Below are 20,202 nucleotides of genomic sequence, written 5' to 3' on the forward strand. Positions count from 1 at the left end.
TCTGGCCGCAGTGGCAGCTGATTAGATGGTGCCCACCCAGATTAAGGATGGGTCCACTGACTCAAATGTTAATCTCCTTTGGCAACACCCTCACAGACACACCCAGGGACAATACTTTGCGTCCTTCAATCCAGTCAAGTTGACACTCAGTATTAACCCTCATACTAGCTTTTTCCTTCTACCTGTGCATCACCTCCTTCTTCCCGTGGAGTCTCGGTGAGAGGAGGCGGGGCGAGGAGTGATGTCATTCATCTGTAGAAAGCCTGAGATCTGTGCACCTCGGTTAAAGGTTTGGAGACTCCCAGTGTGCACCGGGGAGGGAGAGCCCCGCTGGAGCAGCGGATGGAGGAGGACAGCGTCCAGTGGCAGGCCCACCTCCAGGCCCGCCCCTCCCCAGCCAGCCTCTGCTCGGTGCCAGGCTCCTTCCACGCCAGGGCTCTGCAGCCAGTGTTTGAGCTTCCTGGGATGTCTTTTTTCACCAGCCCTTCCCTCAGCCTCCCAGGTTTCCTGAAACATCCCTTCACTGGGAGGCTCTGCCTGACTTGGCGGTGGGTCTGGTCTCCCGCAAGGGCAGCCACCATGTCGGCTGATCTGTCACACGCCCCGCCCCACTGCCAGCTTCATGCCCCGCCCCCTGCGGTGGCACCAAGTGAATGTTAATAGAGGAAACAGTTCCTGTCATTTCTTTTTGTTTCTGGAAAGTTCACTAAATGAGCAGTTTCTTCTACAAGTTGTAGCTTCTCGGGTCAGCTTGCCTCTAAGGCACCTGACTCCAGGATGGCGCGAGGTAGTGACACATCCTGGTGATGATGGGGACAGTATGACGGTGTCTTCCTGCGAGATAAGAGCATGAGCAGGTCCTACGCAGCCTCACTGCAGGGCCAGGGTGTGGACAGAGCATGGGCCATGGCCTGGAGAAGGGGCCAGGTGTCAGCCACGGCCAACATAGACCTCAGGGTCCTTTCTTAGTCACAGTGACCAAGCACGGGAAAAGAACAGGGGTATCTGAGACAGATGGCAGATGAGACGGCCCCCACCCCCCCGCCGAGACCCACAGCCCCGGCCCTTCCTATCCCTTGCTGGGATCGCATGTCGGGAGCACCCCGCCCTTCCCCTCTGCGGTCATTAGGGTCGCGTTCCCTCCCGGCCTCCACACCTGATAGGGCATTTTGGCATGAGAGACTTTGACTCTGTGTGTGACTTTCCTTTGAACTCCTTCCAAGTTCCCCACATCTCATTTATAAAATGGAGCCCGGTGCCGGGCATAGCCCAGACCTGACACATTAACTGTAACAGAGAATGGCGTCACTTTCCTAAATGTTATGTTTCTGGTTTATGTTTCTTGGTATCATGATTCCTTTTCAACAAGATCATTACTTGCCTTGTGTGCTTGTCTATGAAAACATAATATACATGATTTAATTAACATACAACAGGTATAATTTAAATTTCAGTCGTCTTGACCTAAAATTAAAGCTCTACCTATTTCTGTTTTCTTAACCCTAGTAGGTTTTGTTCAGATAGCAGAATCACAGATCTATTGAACACCTGCATTTAAGAAGTAGAAAATGTTTCATACCTTAACCTTATGAAATACTTAAATAGATGAGTATTCAAAAGTTATTACACATGATTTAGTTCAGTTCTCACTAAAGGTTTGGTGCTAGAGTATGGCATTTGTGTTTTTGTGCATGCGTTTAATCTTTTCTGTAATTGTCCTGATATATGCAATCAAAAGCAAGCATACTATCTAGATTCCATAATTGATTTGGGTCCTCATTGTCGGTACCACTACCTCCTCATTCCATGTGAGAAAAAAATAAGAAAGATCTTGAGAGATGCATTCAGCTCATCTAACTTTTTTTTTTGCCTTTTCTTTTCTCTTTTTTTAAGGCAGGGTCTCACTCTGTCACCCAGGCTGAAGTACAGTGTTGCTATACTCCATAGCTCACTGCAGCCTTAAACTCCTGAGTTTAAGGGATCCTTCTACCTCAGCTTCCCAAATAGCTGGGACTATAGATGTGTGCCACCACATCTGGCTAATTTTTTAAATTTGTGTAGAGATGGGGATCTCACTGTGTTGCCCAGGCTGGTTTCAAACTCCTGGCCTCAAGTGATCCTCCTGCCTCAGCCTCCCAAAGCACTGGGATTGCAGGTGTGAGCCACCACACCCAGCCAGCTCATCTAAGTTCAATATAGTACAGCTGTGTCTTTTAAGAAAAAAACATTTTGAACATATTTGGTTCAACTTAACTGAAAATGTAAATATCAGGTTGCTGTTTATTTCTGTAGTTTCTCATTATCGTCAGCTTAAGTGTGAGTTAAACGGTGCTGTCCATAACCCATGGTACCTGCTGTGGCACACAGTGGGACCTGGAGGCTGGGCGGGCAGGGCAGTGTGCCGTTCCTTCTCTTGCTGCATAACCAGCCATGGGTCATGCACCATCCTCACCCTGGCCCTGCAGCGAGGCTGTGCAGCACCTGCTCATGCTCTTATCTCACAGAGAGATGCCATCAAACTGTCCCCGTCATCGCCAGGATGTGTCACTATCTCACACCATCCTGGAGTCAGGACCCGCCCCCAGCTCAGTGGCTTCCGTCAGCATGGTCCGTCACTCCTCGTGATGCTGTCATCTGTGCAGGGCTCATCCAGACGGTTCTGCTCCGTGGCGTGTGCTGGGGCCGTAGGGTTCCCAGGGGCTGCTGAGCAGGTCCCCACGCTGCCTCTGTGATGCCTTGAGCTCCTCCAGGTTGTGGCAGTTTCTACAGCCATGGCCACATCCAAGAGGGGAGAAGCAGGGCCCCCAGTCCTCCTAAGAGTTTGGCTTGGAACTGGTGCAGAGTGACTTCTGCCCTTTGTATTGGTCAAAGCAGGGCACGAGGACAGCCCAGCTTCAGAGAAATAAGTAGAATAATAAGTAAATAAGAAAGAAGTAGAACAAGAGGTGTTCAGGAGTCACTTCTACCCTTTGTTCTGGCCTCGCCTCTTCCCATGAGTCCGGAACACATCATACAGGCAGGAAAGGCATTTAGAATCCCTTCTGGAGACTTCCATAGCCAGCAGGTTCCCAGCTCAGCGTCTGGGGGGTCTGATTCCCTTTCTGCTAAAAGAGTGAGAAACGCTCTCGCCGGCTCCCAGGGATCTCTGTTTCCCTCCCATGGTGTCCCTGTTTGTCTTCTGCTGGAAAAGGAAGAAGGAAAAGAACTGTCTTTATTTTCTCTTTCTTCTGCCTACTTCAAAGCAGGTTTAAAAAATTAGAAATTAAGAATTTATCAGTAAGAATGTAGTAACATTGATTTAGGAAAACAAAATGGCTTGTAACAGCAAGCCACCCTCATGTAAATGTTAGAGCTGATGGAGCTAGACCAGAAGGGGTTCAGGGCTCTTTGCCTCGGAGGGGCCCAGAGCACAGCTCCCCAAGGCCCCTGCGAGAGGAATAGTAAACTGAAGCCACACGGCTGCAAGGGAGCCTGCGGGTGAGTTTGGTAAATTAAAGCACCTCTCAGCGTTGACACACACTCTGACTTCTGCCTGGGCGCAGCTTCCAAACGTCAGGGTAGGCGCAGGCTCAGGGACACCAGGGGAGAGCATTTTCTGTTTCTTGTCATGGCACCAGTGTCGTTCCTGTCACCCGCGGCACCAAGCTTTGCCCTCGTGGCGTTTCTCCCTCGCTCTCAGGCTTTGGCCACATGCGTCGTTGTGCTGCTGCGTCTCGCTGCTAACGGTTCTGCTTTCTGGCGCCTGCAAGAGCAGATCTCAGGTTTTTTTGTTTTGTTTTGTTTTGAAACAGGGTCTCTGTTGCCCAGGCTGGAGTGCAGTGGCACCACCTCAGCTCACTGCAACCTCCATCTTCTGGGTTCAAGTGATCCTCCCACCTCAGCCTCCCGAATATGTGGGATTACAGGCATGTGCCACTACGCCCGGCTAATTTTTATATATTTAGTAGAGATGGAGTTTTGCCATGTTGGCCAGGCTGGTCTCGAACTCCTGATCTCAGGTGTTCCGCCTGCCTCGGCCTCCCAAAGTGCTGGGATTACAGGCATGAGCCACTGTGCCCGGCCAGATTTCGGTTTTTCTAAGCTGGCCTTCCACCCTCTCCACGCATCTTGCCCACCCAACTCCACATCACCGACCTTTGTTCCAGCCAGAGTTCTTCTCCCTGTCCACACTGCCATTTTAAAAAAAAAATCGGTTAAAATCCTCCTTCAGGACCCAATTCAAGCACCACCTCTCAGTGCATTCTGATCGTTTGGGAACATAGAAATGTTAAGACCCATTCTTCAAAAATATTTCACGCCTGTGGATGTTAAGGTCACTCTATTTCATTTGTTTCAAACAAAGTGAATGAAATTTCAGAGTTGAATTTTTTAATCTTCTCAAACTTATTTTTGACTTAGAGCTGTCTCGAATCAAATGGTTTTCATCTGATGGGCAGGGATCTTTCAGACCCTCTCACTTCACGCAGGACGCCCCTCGTGGGCTGCTCTAGACCAACCCCAGGTGCTCGAGGCTTGGGGCAGGAGAGATTCCTTTGTTTCTGTAGGACCCCTTTTTGGGGAGGACATTTTCCTGTTTCCTCACATGTCCCTGTTCCCTCTCCTTGTCCCCAGTTTATTCAGCAGACGTGTTTTCATCATCAAACAGATGCCAGGCTTGCTCCTAGTCCCGGGAACACAGTCACGAGATGGTGGCCCCATCTGAAGGGAGACGGGCTGGCGCAGAGGGTGGGGTGCCTGTCCCGGGGGTCCCCTAGAAGCAGTGCAGTGGACAGAGACTTCTCAGAGGAAGGGAGCGGGGTCTGTCACAGATGGGTGCTTCAGAAAGATCACACCTGAGCAGCACGGAGGATGTGTGTGGGTGTCAGTGGGAAACTGGGCAGGTAGAATCAGAGGTGTTCAGGAATCACTCCTACCCTTTGCAGGAACTGTGCTAAATATTGCAGGCTTTAAAATTAAGACATAGGCTTATGTTGAAATATGGCTGAAACATAAGATGGGTTAATGAATGAGTAAAAGGTGGATGAACAGATGTGTATGTGATCAAGCAGATGGAGCGCATTGCTCGTGGTCAAATCTGGGTGTTGAAATGGGTGTTCACTGTAGAATTCTTTCAGTTTTCCTAGATGCTTGAAATTTTTCAAAATAAAATATTGAGAAAAACATTTGTGCAAGACCTGCCCTTGAGGCATTTACAGCTGCAGGCCTTGAGGAGTTTCTTTGGTTCCTGACCGGCTGTGTGTTTGCACAAATAGACGCGCTTCTTGTTGCCTGGCTCCGTGGCTCCCCCTAGGGCATTGTTTTCTTATTCACGTTAGTTCAGTGTCCAATTCTAATTGGAAAATTGTTTTTTCTAGGTTTATTTATGAAACAGAGCATCATAATGGCATAGCAGAGTTACTGGAAATATTGGGAAGGTAAGCCTCTGTGTTATGGGTAGCAAACGGCTGTGGATGGAATTTATACCAGAGTGATCCATTTCATTGAGTTCGGCTGCCCCCTTTAAAGCAAGGCAGTTTAAACCATTCTCTAAAAGAACTCAAATAAAATTTCACTTAGAGCAGGAGTTGGTGAGCTCTTAGATTAGAACATGCCAAATGACAACTCTCTCCCATTTTTATGGGTTCTGTACGTAGATTCTGCTTCGTATACCTCAATATCATTACTATGGAAACAATTCCGGTTATTTCCTCAAGAGCAATGTTAAAAATAGTTACTTAAGAAGGTTTATATTAGAAGCTTGGAAGAATAGATTGTGCATTTGGGGTCTCATGTAAATGCTAATATTTTCAATTACTTTGGGTTTTTATATGTATATTTATAAAATAATTAACATTTCAAAACTTTCATCATCTTTATCCAAGTAAAGTTTTTACTCGCCTTTTTTTTTTTTTTTTTTTCTTTTTCTTTTTGAGACTCTTGCTCTGGCACCCAGGCTCGAGTGCAGTGGTGCCATCTCAGCTCACTGCAGTCTCCGCTTCCCTGGTTCAAACGATTCTGCTGCCTCAGCCTCCCAAGTAGCTGGGCCTACAGGTGCCCGCCACCATGCCTGGCTAATTTTTGTATTTTTAGTGGAGATGGCGTTTTTCTTGTTGCCCAGGCTGGTCTCGAACTCCTGGCCTCAGGTGATCTGCCCGCGTCACCTCCCAAAGTGCTGGGATTACAGGCATGAGCCACCAGGCCTGGCCACTTTTATTTAATTGATAACCCGTAGATTTTATATTAGACCTTCTAACCCACTGTTTGCCAGAGTCCTCAGGGTCCCATGGCTAGTAAGTGTGGAAGTGCTTTTCCCTGCACCTTTGTAGGGCAGTAGTGTAGATGGGCAGCTCAGGGTTCTCGGGAGTCTGGTGGAGAAGCCTGGCGCTCTGGGTGGACCTGGTGACTCCCTGCAGCTCCTGAACACAAGACTCTCTTCTCACAGTGGATCAGATCCCGCCCAGTAGTTCTGAGAAAAGCTATTCTTGCCATTTTAGATGTAATTTGAAAAAATGTCCTCGTTGACAATTCTACTTTTAGTTTAGACAAACTTGGGTGGGGTTTCTCCTCAGTGCAGTGCAGTGAGTGGTGAAGAGGATGCTTCTTGCAAGATGTGTGACTGTGGGCAGGTACTTCTATAAGCTGGGAGAATCGTCGCATTTGCCTCCGAGGTTGTTGCAGGGACCAGAGCACTGTATGACGTGTGTTCCACAGCCCGCCACGCTGCGTGCATAGGGCCCCTGAGTGTGTAGGGCCCCCGTGCAGCTCCCACCGAGAAACTGATTAGTTGTATCTTTCTTCCAGAAGAGGTTGAGCCTGCGGGTGACCCTGTGAGTGAGCACACCCTCCTTGATGGGCCGCTCCAGGCTCGCCCTTCCCGCATTGCCCGCTATGCCGAGCAGAGTGAATAATGGAAGACTAAGTTAGAGACAGCTCTGTCTACTTCTGCAGCTCAGTGACAGTCACTTCCGTTTGCCTAATTACAAAACCAAGACAATAAACTAGTCGTTTGAGACAAAAACTTTGCTTTGGAGGCTCTAGGTAGGACCACCTTTTCATGCACAAGAGAACAGCTTTCTAACTGATTTTTGTTTTTGTTTTTGTTGTTTTGTTTTTGTGTGTGAGACAGAGTCTAGCTCTGTCACCCAGGCTGGAGCGCAGTGGCTGGATCTCAGCTCCCCGCAAACTCCGCCTCCCAGGTCCAAGCAATTCTCTGCCTCAGCCTCCCAAGTAGCTGGGATTACAGGAGCCCGCCACCACACCTGGCTAATTTTTTGTGTTTTTAGTAGAGACGGGCTTTCACCATCTTGGCCAGGCTGGTCTTGAATTCCTGACCTCAGGTGATCCGCCCACCTCAGATTCCCAAAATGCTGGGATTACAGGTGTGAGCCACCGCGCCTGGCCCTGATTTTTAACCAGCCCTCATCCAGTGTCCACGGGTCTCTGTTACCAGCATTAGAATAACGTACCTGAATTACTCCAGGCAGCAAGAATTCCTACAGATGGATAAGGCTGAGGGAAGGTGCTGGGTGGGGGGTCCCGCGTGAACTGTCCCGTCTTCCTGGCCTGTTTAGGGAGGAAGATTTTGCCACCAGGAGCTCCTGCTGTTCTGGGTAACACCTGTTAACCCAGAGTTTTTAAATCATGTAGTTACAAGGATAAAAATAAATATGCTTCCTCATAGGCATTTAATATTTTTAAACTTTTTGCTGGTATCCTCTTTTTTCTGATACATACACATATGTATATATATAGAGAAAGAATCCTCGGATTTCCCTTGTAGACTGTTGCGGGGACCGGAGCGCTATATAAAGTGTTCCACAGACCCCTGTATACTACCCAGGCTAGGGAACAGTGGCGCTTCACAGGTGTGATTATGGCACACTACAGCCTTGAACTCTGGGCTCAGATGATCCTCCCACCTCAGCCTCCCAAATTAGCTGGGGCACAGGTGCATGGCAACATGCTTGGCTACATATATTTTGCCTGCTGAGTTTTGATGGTGAAAACAACAAAAATTGAAAGAAAAACAGCAAGATGATTGTTTAAAACCTGGAATTTAGGCCAGGCGCAGTGGCTCAAGCCTGTAATCTCAGCACTTTGGGAGGCCGAGACGGGCGGATCACGAGGTCTGGAGATCGAGACCATCCTGGCTAACACAGTGTAACCCCGTCTCTACTAAAAAAACACAAAAAACTAGCCGGGCGAGGTGACGGGCGCCTGTAGTCCCAGCTACTCGGGAGGCTGAGGCAGGAGAATGGCGTAAACCCAGGAGGCGGAGCTTGCAGTGAGCCAAGATCCGGCCACTGCACTCCAGCCTGGGCGACAGAGCGAGACTACGTCTCAAAAAAAAAAACTGGAATTTGTAAATGTTCAAACCAAATAAATGTTCTTTTTACAGTATAATTAATGGATTTGCCTTACCACTCAAAGAAGAGCACAAGATTTTCTTATTGAAGGTGTTACTACCTTTGCACAAAGTGAAATCTCTGAGTGTCTACCATCCCCAGGTAAGGGGCAGTGGGGAACTCTAGGAACACAGCTGTTGGCATTTGATCAGGATTGAATACGAGATAGTGAATCCAGCCTTAACTGAGAGTGCTTTCTTCTTTATACGACACTACTGACTTTGGTAACAAACTTCTGGTGACAATTGAAAGAGTAAGGGGATAAAGAGAGATTCCTTTTAAGAAATTCAGAAAAATCTCTGTAATACAGAATTTTTCAGTTAGTTTTAAGCATAGAGAAAGGAGTAACTCTCGGAAAGGAGTCTAGGAAGACTTCTGAGTGGAGTTTTTTGTAGTGTAATCTAAAATTCAGCACCTTTAAGAGAAAAGCCTATATAGGTCCATGGCCAATGAATGGCCTATGAAAACGTTTTTTAAAAAAATAAAGCTGCCTGTAATCCCAGCACTTTGGGAGGCTGAGGCGGGCAGATCACCTAAAGTTGGGAGTTCAAGACCAGCCTGACCAACATGGAGAAACCCGTCTCTACTTCAAATACAAAACAAGCCGGGCGTCGTGGCGCGTGCCTGTAATCCCAGCTACTCGGGAGGCTGAGGCAGGAGAATCGCTTGAACCCGGGCAGCGGAGGTTGCAGTGAGCTGAGATCGCGCCATTGTACTCCAGCCTCGGCAACAAGAGTGAAACTCCGTCTCAAAAATAAGTAAATTAATAAACAAAACTGTGAATTTTTAAAATTGTAGCAGTCTAAGTACAGCTGTACTGAAAAATTGGTCAGTACGTGGTTAGTGGGCTGCATTTACCTAGATTTGATTTTCTTTCACTCTGGCTGCCGTCAGCGTCTTTGTTCACGTTCGTCGGTCACAGGGCCAGGCGCTGAGCAGGCACGCCCCAGCACAGGCGCAGGGCGCACAAGCCTCCTTTCTGCCAGGCCCTACGTTCAGAGCTTGTGGTAGGAGCTAAATGACAAAAGGTATATTCTTTAATTGATTCTTCCTCGGAAATATTTATTTCTCTGACTGCTCTTAACTGGTAATATCTTTGCATCCAGCCAGATTATCGTATTAATTGTTGTACAAAAGAAATAGTTCAGAGATTTAAGATGGAACCAGATTTTAATTTGTTCTTCCCACTGTTAGGTGACTTGTTGATTGTAATCTCCACAAGGACCATAAGAAAATCCCATCATACTGGATTGATTTAGTGGTAGTTAGACTAAGAAGACTGTTTCCTGATTTATTTTTCTTATTTTTATTTTTCAGCTTTCTGATCTATCACCAATTCATGGGCATTAGTGGTAATGCCCTTTAACATGAATGTTGAGCATTGCTCCTGGGGTCCCTCCCTCAAAGTCCCACTCAGAGCCTCCTGTGGGGCCTGCTGGGGGGTGGCACACGCTGGGGGCAGCATCGTGATCACACGAGGGCTTTGTCTATACTGTGGGTCCTTGTCTTGCTGTGGGAAGTTGTTTAACCACAATTCTAGAAGAAGCACAGCAGCATTTCTATGTTGAAATGGTAATACTCTTTCTTCTTTACTTTGTAGCTGGCATACTGTGTAGTGCAGTTTTTAGAAAAGGACAGCACCCTCACGGAACCAGTAAGTACTGTTGCTAGCGCATCTTGTAAGATGTGTGTGTTTCACTAAATGTAAATATTACGACATCTGCTTCACCAAATTGCCGTTGAGACTTTTTCATCTTAAATTGCAGTACTAATAAACAGGCTCATTTCGTTCATAGGTTATAGGTTTTCAAAGTATAGTCATTTTAATTGCAGGTTCCTTTATTACAGTGATTATTTTATGTGATGAGATTGCCGCCTTATCCCTCATCGCACTTTACTCTTTCGAACGTAAAGCACTTGAGCGGACATGGCCACTGAATTTTAGTGTGCAGTTCAGTAGTTTCACATCTGCTTGGTTTGACAACATATTGAACTGATTATGATGAGAGGAATTATAATTAGGGTTTGAAATTCTTGTACTGAAGAGGCTTTACCGTCTTGAAAATACTTCCCAAGTTACACTGTAACTGTTTTATGATCATTGAATCACAAGTGAACGTTAGATTACTGCTGTTCTGTGTGTGGATTTGAATTTTTTTTCAGCCTCCATCAGTTTGTCAGAGGATTTGTAATCTTGTTTATTAAAAGTAAAAGGCTGTCATAGCCAGGGTTAACAGACTTGTCAGGTGCCAGTTTAAACATTTAAATACATTTTTGAAGCAACTTTATTGAGATATAATTCACATACCATACAATTCACCCATTTAAAGAGTACAATTCAAACATTTTTGATATGTTACATTTTGAATTTGTTTAAATAATGGTAAAATATATAAAACATAGAATTTGTCATTTTAACTGTGTTAAATGTACAATTCACCAGCGTTAATTACATTCATAATGTTGTGCAACCATCACCACTATTTCCAAAGCTTTGTCATCGTCCCAAACAGAAATTCTACCCATTAAACAATAACTCCCCGTTCCCCTCCCTCTGGCCCCTGCTGACCTGTAATCTGCTTTATCTCTGAATTTGACTATTCCAGATACTTTATATAAGGAGAATCATAGAATGCTTGTCCATTCACACCTGGCTTATTTCACTCAGCGTAATGTCTTCCAGGGTTCATCCTTGTGTGGCATGTCAGAACTTCATTCCTCATCGTGGTTGAATGCTGTTCTACTGTATGGATAGAACACATTGGGTTTATCTATTGTTTTTTCAGTGTACACTTGGGTTATTCCCACCTTTCAGCTATTGCGAATAATGCTGCTATTTGTATACTGGTGTACAGATATTTGCTATAGTCCCCATTTTCAATTCCTTTGGATATATATCCAGAAGTGGAATTGCTGAATCATATGGTAATTGTATGTTTAGCTGTGGGACAAACCATCATACTGTTTCCCACAGCGACTGCCCCGTTTTACATTCCCCGCAGCAATGCACAAAGGCTCCCGTCTCCCCGCATCCTCACCAATGCTTGCTGCTGCTGCTGATGCTGCTGCTGCTGTTTTCTTTCTATCTATCTATCTATTTATTTATTTTGGGGGGAGAGAAAGTGTCACTCTGTCACCCAAGCTGGAGTGCAATGGTGCAATCTTGGCTCACTGCAACCTCTGCCTCCTGGGTTCAAGCGATTCTCCTATCTCAGTCTCCCGAGTAGCTGGGATTACAGGTGCCTGCCCCCGTGCCCGGCTAATTTTTGCATTTTTAATAGAGACAGGATTTCACCATGTTGGTCAGGCTGATCTCAAACTCCTGACCTCAAGTGATCCGCCCACATCAGCCTCCCAAAGTGCTGGGATCACAGGCATGAGCCACCGCACCCGACCTGTTGTTTTAATTATAGCCAGCCTAGTGGTGTGAAATAGTATCTTGTTGTGGTTTTGATTTGCAGTTCCCTAATGACTGATGATGTTGAGCATCTTTTCAGTGCTTATTGACCAAAATCTGTGTACCTTCTTGGCCCGGGTACGGTGGCTCACTCTTATAGTCCCAACACTTTGGGAGGCTGAGGCGGGTGAATCACTTGAGCCCAAGAGTTGGAGACCTGGGCAATATGGCGAAACCCCATCTCTACAAAAAATACAAAAATTAGCCAGGCATGATGGTGTTTGCCTGGACAACAGAATGAAACCCTGTTTCCAAAAAAAAAAAAAAAATTCTTTATCTTCTTTGCAGAAATGTCCATTTAAATCCATTGCCCATTTTTTCAATTGGGTTTGTTTTTTTTTTTAATTATTTGAGTGTCAAAGTAAGGAATGTTAGGAGCCAATTCACATGTTTGAGTGCTCTTTTAAAAGTCACTGTTAGACTAGAAAAGGTAGATCTTGTCATTCCTCGTCCCTTTCTCTCTTTCACAGTTCTCTTGTGACATTGTAATTTTTATAGTGCAATTGCATGAGAAATTCTTAACATTGAATTTCTGAGTAAAACTGGCTTTTGGGCTCTGCTTTCTTCTAAGCTTTTAAATTCTATGTGTAGATTCCCTCCATTTCACCGACAAAATTCAAGAAGAGCTCTTGTCCTATGACTGCAGAGGTAGCAGGGGCTACAGAGCCGCGAGCTGGGCCCGCCGTGCCCTGCCAGGCCCTCGTGGAGGGTCGCATCCCTGTACGCTCTCCCTTCGCCGCTAGATGCCTCCATCCGAGATTTTGGGGACCTCCCAAGGAAATGTACCAAATCTCATCACACTTCAGCATCAAGCATAGTCAAGGCTTAGGGTGAGGAGGTGTTATTTTTATCCTCCTTAACTGACTGAAGACATGTTTAGGTAGGAAAAAGAAAAATGAACAGTGTTAATAAAACTCATTGGGGATTTTTGTTTAACTGTATTTTCTCCAGTGGTTACATGCCTTAACTCTTCTGCCTATATTTGAGGTCTTTTCCACACTGAAGGGTGCGAGGTTGTATTACTATTATTATTATTATTATTTGGAGACAGGATCTTGCTCTGTCACCCAGGCTGGAGTACAGTGGCGTGATCTCGGCTTACTGCAACCTCCACCTCCCAGGTTCAAGAGATTCTCCTGCCTCAGCCTCCCAAGTAGCTGGGACTACAGGCGCACACCACCAGGCCTGGCTAATTTTCGTAGTTTTAGTAGAGATGGGGTTTCGTCATGCTGGCGAAGCTGGTCTCGAACTCCTGACCTCAGGTGATACCCCCACCTCAGCCTCCCAAAGTGCTGGGATTGCAGGCGTGAGCCACTGCACCTGGCCAAGAGGTGGTATTATTCAGAGGTTTCTAGAGGGACAGAACTAATAAGATAGATTATATATAAAGGAGAGTTTATTAAGGAGTATTAACTCACATGATTACAAGGTCCTACGATAGGCCATCTGCAAGCTGAGGAGCAGGGAAGCCAGGCCTGTTCCAAAGCTGAGGAACTTGGAGTCTGATGTTCGAGGGCAGGAAGCGTCCAGCACAGCAGAAAGATGTAGGCTGGGAGGCTAGGCCAGTCTAGTCTTTTCCCATTCTTCTGCCTGCCTTATATTCTGGCCTCTCTGGCAGCTTAGATGGTGCCCACCCACATTAAGGGTGGGTCTGCCTTTCCCAGCCCACTGACTCAAATGTTAATCTCCTTTTGCATCACCCTCACAGACACACCCAGTGCATCCTTCAATCCAATCAAGTTGGCACTGAGTATTAACTATCACAGAGATTTTACTAGAGAAAGTAATATGTAAAAAAAATAAATAAATAAATTTCTCTCTCCCACGTTTTCCTATTCAAAAAAAGAGAGCTGGGCACAGTGGCTCATGCCCCTAATCCCAGCACTTTGGGAGGCCAAGGCAGGAGGAGCCCTTGAGGCCAGGAGTTTGAGACCAGCCTGGGCAACCTCCTCTCTCCTGAAAAAATAATAACAATAGTTAGCTGGGCATGGTGACACGTACCTGTGGTCCCAGCTACTCAAGAGGCCGAGGTGGAATAGTGGCTTGAGCCCAGGAGGTCAAGGCTGCTGTGAGCTATGAATGCACAAACTGCACTCCATCCTGAGTGACAGAGTAAGACCCTGTTTCAAATAAATAAGTTAATACAAATAGAAGGAAAAGAAAGATATGGAAGGAGAGATTTTTTGAAAGTCTGCAGTTTTCTTTCATGAATTTTCTTTGTGCGTATTTCTCATACTCCTGTAGTGGCTGAAGAATTCACCAAATGCCACATTGCATTTACCACAGACAGAGGCTGCTCCCACCTAAGCCGCTGTCCCAGCATCTTTATTCCCCCATCCACTGTCTGTCAGCCTGACCCTAATCCTTCTCCAACGAGGGCTCAGTGAATGATCCCCACCCTATTCTCTCTTCCACCGAAAAGTAACAAAAGCAGAGAATGTTTGTAAATGTTTTTAATTCCCATGAATATAGTAAATAAAGTGAATATCACTTTGCAAGAGTGAGAGCTGTTAATTGCAGTCACGTCTAAAAGAGGGCAAGAGACCCGGTGCCGGCTTCAGTTGGGTCCTTCCAGCGTAAATGTTACATGCAGGACTCTGACTTGGCACCAGCACAAATAAGGTACAAACCTCACCAACCCAGGCCCCAATGTTCCCACCCAGCGACACTTCACTGCTTAGTTTCCTGCTGTACGGTACTGTCCCAGCTTTAGAAAGCAGATTTAATTTCCTGCATATTAAGAACATTCAGACTCACATGTCAGTAAATTCTCTCTTTTGAAATGCCTATTTTATGAAAACACAAAGGCCATTTTGTCTTACTTCAGCATTGAAAGCTTGTTAATGATAAGATCAAAGTATAGGCTTTTGTGCAGGTGTGCATCTCTTGGTAGCACATAGGACACCTGGTGTCCACGTCCATCTCACAGGCCTGCACCAAAGGGACTCCTGAAGCCATCAAATGTCCAGGCTCAGGAATGTTTAAAGTCAGATCCACTTAGAAGACTGAGATATGAAGGACATGTGTTGCCCCATTTGTAGTAAATACTGTAATTAGTGTTTTTCATTTGCTGATTGTGTGCAGTGCTCAAAAGCTTTCTGGGCACATGAAGCACTTTCTCTGTTGGAAGAAGAACAGAAGCTCATCAGAGATTTTACAGAAGTAAAACTGTGTTCCGTTTTCACCCACCTGCCTCTTCAGTCTCATCACGTTTTACTCCATGGCGTAGTAGCAGCTCTCCTCTCTCCTTAGTCTACCAGGACAGGAAGGGGGCTCCCCAAGACTCAAGGCTGGGGCCACTGGCTCACCTGCCCTCTGCAGGGAGTGGGCAGTCCTTGGTCTTCCAAAGGAAAACCCAGCAGCACACAGCCATTGTTGCCTCGGATTCGCATTCCCTGAGCAGACACCCTCCTCCACAGAGCACGCCGCACTGACGCGGCAAAATAGCTGGTACCAATCCCAGCTCATTCCAAACGGTGTGAACAGGAAGGCCCGTGTGTGAATCCCATCCCAGAAATGATACCTTTTCCAGAGAAATGGAATAGCTAAATTGGTTGTGTTGTATAGTTCACAAATTAACATATTTCTTCTAATAAAATTCCATGTGACAAATGAAGAGAAATAGATGTAGGAAGTGATTTGCATCTGCTATATCCTTAAGAGTGATTCCAGTACACACAGAGTGTGGTAGGAAGACAACGAATATTTATTCAATAGTTTTGAGGTAGGAGAACCATTAAATGATGCATTTTTAGAAATAATTCCTTTTTTGTTTGTTTTTTTGTTTTGTTTTGTTTTGTTTTTTTTGAGACGGAGTCTCGCTCTGTCGCCCAGGCTGGAGTGCAGTGGCGCAATCTCAGCTCACTGCAAGCTCCGCCTCCCGGGTTCATGCCATTCTGGGACTACAGGCGCCCGCCACCACGCCCGGCTAATTTTTTGCAGTTTTTGTTTAGTAGAGATGGGGTTTCATCGTGTTAGCCAAGATGGTCTCAATCTCTTGACCTCGTGATCCACCCGCCTCGGCCTCCCAAAGTGCTGGGATGACTGGCGTGAGCCACCACGCCTGGCCAAAATAAGTCCTTTTAAAGACACTTGTATGGTAGATTTTTATGTCAGACTTCAAAACTAGCAGCACTTCCTTTTTTATTTTTATTTGGCTTTTTTGGGGTTTTTGTTTGTTTGTTAGAGTCTTGGAGTACAGTGGCACAGTCATGGCTCACTGCAGCCTCAACCTCCTGGGCTCAAGCAATCCTCACACCTTAGCCTCTCGAGTAGCTAGGACCACAGGTGCCCATCACCACACCAGGCTAATTTTTAAATTTTGTGTAGAGACAGGACCTCACCATGGTGCCCAGGCCAGTGTCAGACTCCTGGGCTCAAGCGTTCCTCCCACCTCGACCTCCCAAAGTCCTGAGATTACATACATGCGTGAGCCACCACCCCAGCCTCACTTCCTTTGTTTCGTAGATTTTGGAGTTTTATAAAGTGTAATATCATAAAAGATTATCTGGGAGCCCAAATGCCAAAGCATCAAAACAAAATTTTTCTAAATGGATGTTAAATGTCCACCTTTTTAAAAAATCACTGTAATGATTAAAAGGCTGGCCTGCTAAGCCATGAGTTGGTGTGATCTACTGAGCTGGAAATGACTAGTGAGTGAAAATGACCAGGCGGTCCCAGGGGCCAGCATTTGCGGCAGTTGCACAGCACAAGAGCCGTAGAAGCCCCATGATGTTGCTGTGACTGGGCCAAACAGCTGCTCTAACGTGCTGGACTGCACTTGTACGATTTATGTGTGTAAGCTCATACATGTACTTCATATATAAATGCCTGTTTTGGATTGTAGTACTTTTTTAGAACTAAGATGGCTACACTGTAAAAATATTATGAAATCTGCATGGATTCAAATTCAATATTTTGTACTGGTATGATTCTGGTAAGACGTTTGGAGACTACAGGAACATATAAAGAAAGGTTGCCCAGTGGAAGTCCTTTCTAGCTGTCTGACTTGGCCAAGGAACATAAAACAGCCACTATCCACAAGCTGGGAAACCACTGCAGTCCGACGGGCTGTGCCTGGCAGAGAGCTGGTGGCACAGACCCTCTGGGTGGTGACAGTCCTAGCTACAGCTGCCACTGCAGCCTGCTCACTGCAGGCCCAGCACTGCTCAAGCTGTTGCATCTGACGCCTACAAGTGTGAGCACAGAGAGCTCAGTGCGCCCTGCCCGGGGTCCCACCACAGCACCTGCGGATGCAAGTTAAGAAGGTCAGCTTAGTTCACATCACTATTTTTGACATATTTTAACACAGTTGAAAACACTGTCTATGCATACAAAAGTATGTATGTTTGTATATAAATACATATGGATGGTTGATAAATTTGAGAAAGAAATGGGTTGTGTCCACGTGGCCAGCAGTTTCAGTACCGGCTGCTTCCACACTAAAATGTACATATGAATTGATAATGCTCTGTGTTTTCTCCGTTGATCTTACTCTTTCTAAATTGCCCCAACTGCTATTTTTTTTAAGAATGGACTCTTACTGAAATGGTGTTTGATCAGAGAAAGTGGGTTATATAAATTAAAATTGTATAATTTCTGAAGTATATAAAATTCAGCCAGGCAGGTGGTATGTGCCTGTGGTCCCAGCTACTCAGAGGCTGAAGCAGGAGGATCACTGGAGCCCAGGAGTTCGAATCCAGCCTGGACAACGTGGTGTGACCCGTCTCTGAATAAATTGATTGATCAGATAGTTAGATACCCAGACAGACAGACTGATTTCTCAAATACAGAAGATCGCGTACAGTGACTGAGTCACTGTTCCCTCCATAAGGAAGACAGCAGCATCTTCCTGTGTTGCCTTGCAGTGGGGCCACCTCAGTGAAAACACAGACTTCTTCCCCTGCAGGTGTTGGGGCCTCGTGGGCATCAGTCACTCCATGTGTCATTTCTTTTGTAGGTGGTGATGGCACTTCTCAAATACTGGCCAAAGACTCACAGTCCAAAAGAAGTAATGTTCTTAAATGAATTAGAAGAGATTTTAGACGTCATTGAACCATCAGAATTTGTGAAGATCATGGAGCCCCTCTTCCGGCAGTTGGCCAAATGTGTCTCCAGCCCGCACTTCCAGGTATGTGGGGCTTGGGGAGACCTGATGAAATTGTTCCGGTGTTCATTTGGGAAAGGAAAAGTTCCATGTGTAGCTGGCCATGGTTTGCCTCTCATGCAATTTAAAGGTAAAATCCAAGTTTTTACTTGAATTATACTTCAAATACGATGCTGCAACTATGAATTCTATAGAATACCCTTGAACGTCCTGTCCCCTCTGCTGCAATACTTTTTCTCAGTAAGAGCAGTCATCTGGCTTCTCTAAAGCTGTCTTTGTCTTCATGTTCAGTGTGCTTCCAAGTTCATAAAACCTTCCTTTCCACACCTGAGCATCAATGTTGATAGACAACAGGTGGTCAGAGCCTCGGCTCTGAGATGCCCTTGCTGCTGAGGCACTTCATTCCTGACATTGTGTAAATGCGTCTCCCTTTACCTTTCAAAACGGCTGACAGCTCTGACTTTTGTCACTGCCAGATTCCTGTGCGAGAGGACGACCTTGGTCAGAGCTACTTTCTACTTTCTTTTCCCCATTTCCTTAACCCTTCAAGCCAGCCTCAGCTCATCACCTCTTTGGAAGGCCACCCCCACCCACCTTCCCGGCCTGCCTGCCTCTGTTGGACGTGCTAGCCACCTGTGCTTTTGCATCATTGAGCGGATATTTATTGTGCACTCATCATGAACAAGGTGAAAATAGGCACAAAATGAGCACGACCTCCTGGTGCCCAGGGAGCAGGCCACGCAGTGGAAGACGGTGACCGTGTCACACCACCACCTTACAGCCAAACGTGAAAGGCCAGGTGGCGTGTGCAGCAGGCTCTCGGAAGCACATGAGCAGTTACCTTAGCACAAGTCTAAGCAGTTAGAAAAAGTCCACAAGAGTGAGGGGTCCTCCGAACTGAGCCTTTCAAGATGGTTTTGAAAAGAGGTCATTGAAACCAACAAAACTAAGACAAGAAGGCAAGTGACAGAGGAGTGAGAAGCTCTGGAGCATGGGCAGCCGTAGTAAAGTGAGGCCAGGCTGAGTCGGGTTAAAGGAGGGAACTGCCGTGGTCTCTTCCATTACAAATATTCAGGTTATTTTCATTTTATAAATTTCAGTGAGTTTTCACATTAGGAACTAAGAAAGGAAAATGATGTTTTGGGTTTTTGTTTTGTTTTGTTTTCCATCAATCCTGGCCTACAGAGAAAATAGTTTTTCAAGACTTGTGTGAGCACTTTGCACAAAGGAGCATGGTTTCCTAGAAACTGTAGAGACCAGCGACACAGAGCCCTGGTCGAAGTACAGGAGACACTGGCAGTCGTGGGAAGTGTCCTGAAAACTTGAACTCCTTCCCTAGATGCAAAATTAGCTACCGACATAGGTAACATCAGAATTCCGAGAGAAGACAGGGACGAGCGAACTCACAATGTGCTGTTTTGCATAAAAGCATGTGACAGGGCAAGGAGGAAGGGAAGTCCAGGTGGGGAAAGCAGAGCCACGGTGGCCATGCAGCTGCCAGGGGCGTGGGTGCCACTCCACATGTCACAGAAGCCTTCACATCCCTGCCAAGAACAGAGCATGAAGGCTGCCAGGGTGGCCTGCCGTGCCTCTGATGAGGGAGTTGAGTGCCAGGACCCCCTCGGACCTTCAGCTGCAGGCCCAGCGCCCCCACTCGCCCTCATCTGTGTCCCCCATGCACGCTTGCACCCATCTTGGCTTCTGCTTCTTAGAGGACCTGATCAGCACAGAGTACATTCCAGAATCTTTTCCAGACACATATACATAAGGCCAACTCATTCTTAATTTTTTTTTTTTTTTTTTTAAATGGAGCCTCACTCTGTTGCCCAGGCTGGAGTGCAGTGGCACCATCTCGGCTCACTGCAAGCTCCGCCTCCCAGGTTCAAGTGATTCTCCGCCTCCCAAGTAGCTGGGATTGCAGGTGCCCGCCACCACACCCAGCTAATGTTTGTATTTGTAGTAGAGACGGGGTTTCACAATATTGGCCAGGCCGATCTTGAACTCCCAACCTCGTGATCCACCCACCTTGGCCTCCCAAAGTGCTGAGATTACAGGCGTGAGCTACCGCACCGGCTCATTCTTAACTTTTAGATGTTTTTTCCCACCCAAAAAAAGTACTGGTCTTAAAAACTGGAAAAAGTTAAAGTTTAAACCATCAAGCATCTTAAGCTTCTATTTTCTAAATCAGGCTTAAAACATTACCCCCACATATATTGGTGGGTGGTGGGTGGGTGGGTGGATGAATGGATGGATGG

General features: G+C 46.3%; 1 protein-coding gene across 29 annotated transcripts in view; it reads left to right on the forward strand.

Annotated features, from left to right (window-relative positions):
* The window catches only part of PPP2R5C (protein phosphatase 2 regulatory subunit B'gamma), a 166,428-nt gene that overhangs the window by 122,821 nt on the left and 23,405 nt on the right, over positions 1-20,202 (forward strand). For 28 of the 29 annotated variants that reach the window (XM_065518501.1, XM_065518504.1, XM_065518505.1 and 25 more), the window contains 4 exons: positions 5,355-5,414; positions 8,378-8,486; positions 9,985-10,038; positions 17,801-17,971. In XM_065518501.1, the coding sequence (XP_065374573.1) occupies positions 5,355-5,414; positions 8,378-8,486; positions 9,985-10,038; positions 17,801-17,971 (394 nt within the window). Of the gene's footprint in view, positions 1-5,354; positions 5,415-8,377; positions 9,737-9,984; positions 10,039-17,800; positions 17,972-20,202 lie in introns of all 29 variants that reach the window. The other variant, XR_012416140.1, reaches the window with a different exon arrangement.

The sequence above is a fragment of the Macaca fascicularis genome, chromosome 7 (assembly GCF_037993035.2).
Source record: "Macaca fascicularis isolate 582-1 chromosome 7, T2T-MFA8v1.1".
NCBI lineage: Eukaryota > Metazoa > Chordata > Mammalia > Primates > Cercopithecidae > Macaca > Macaca fascicularis.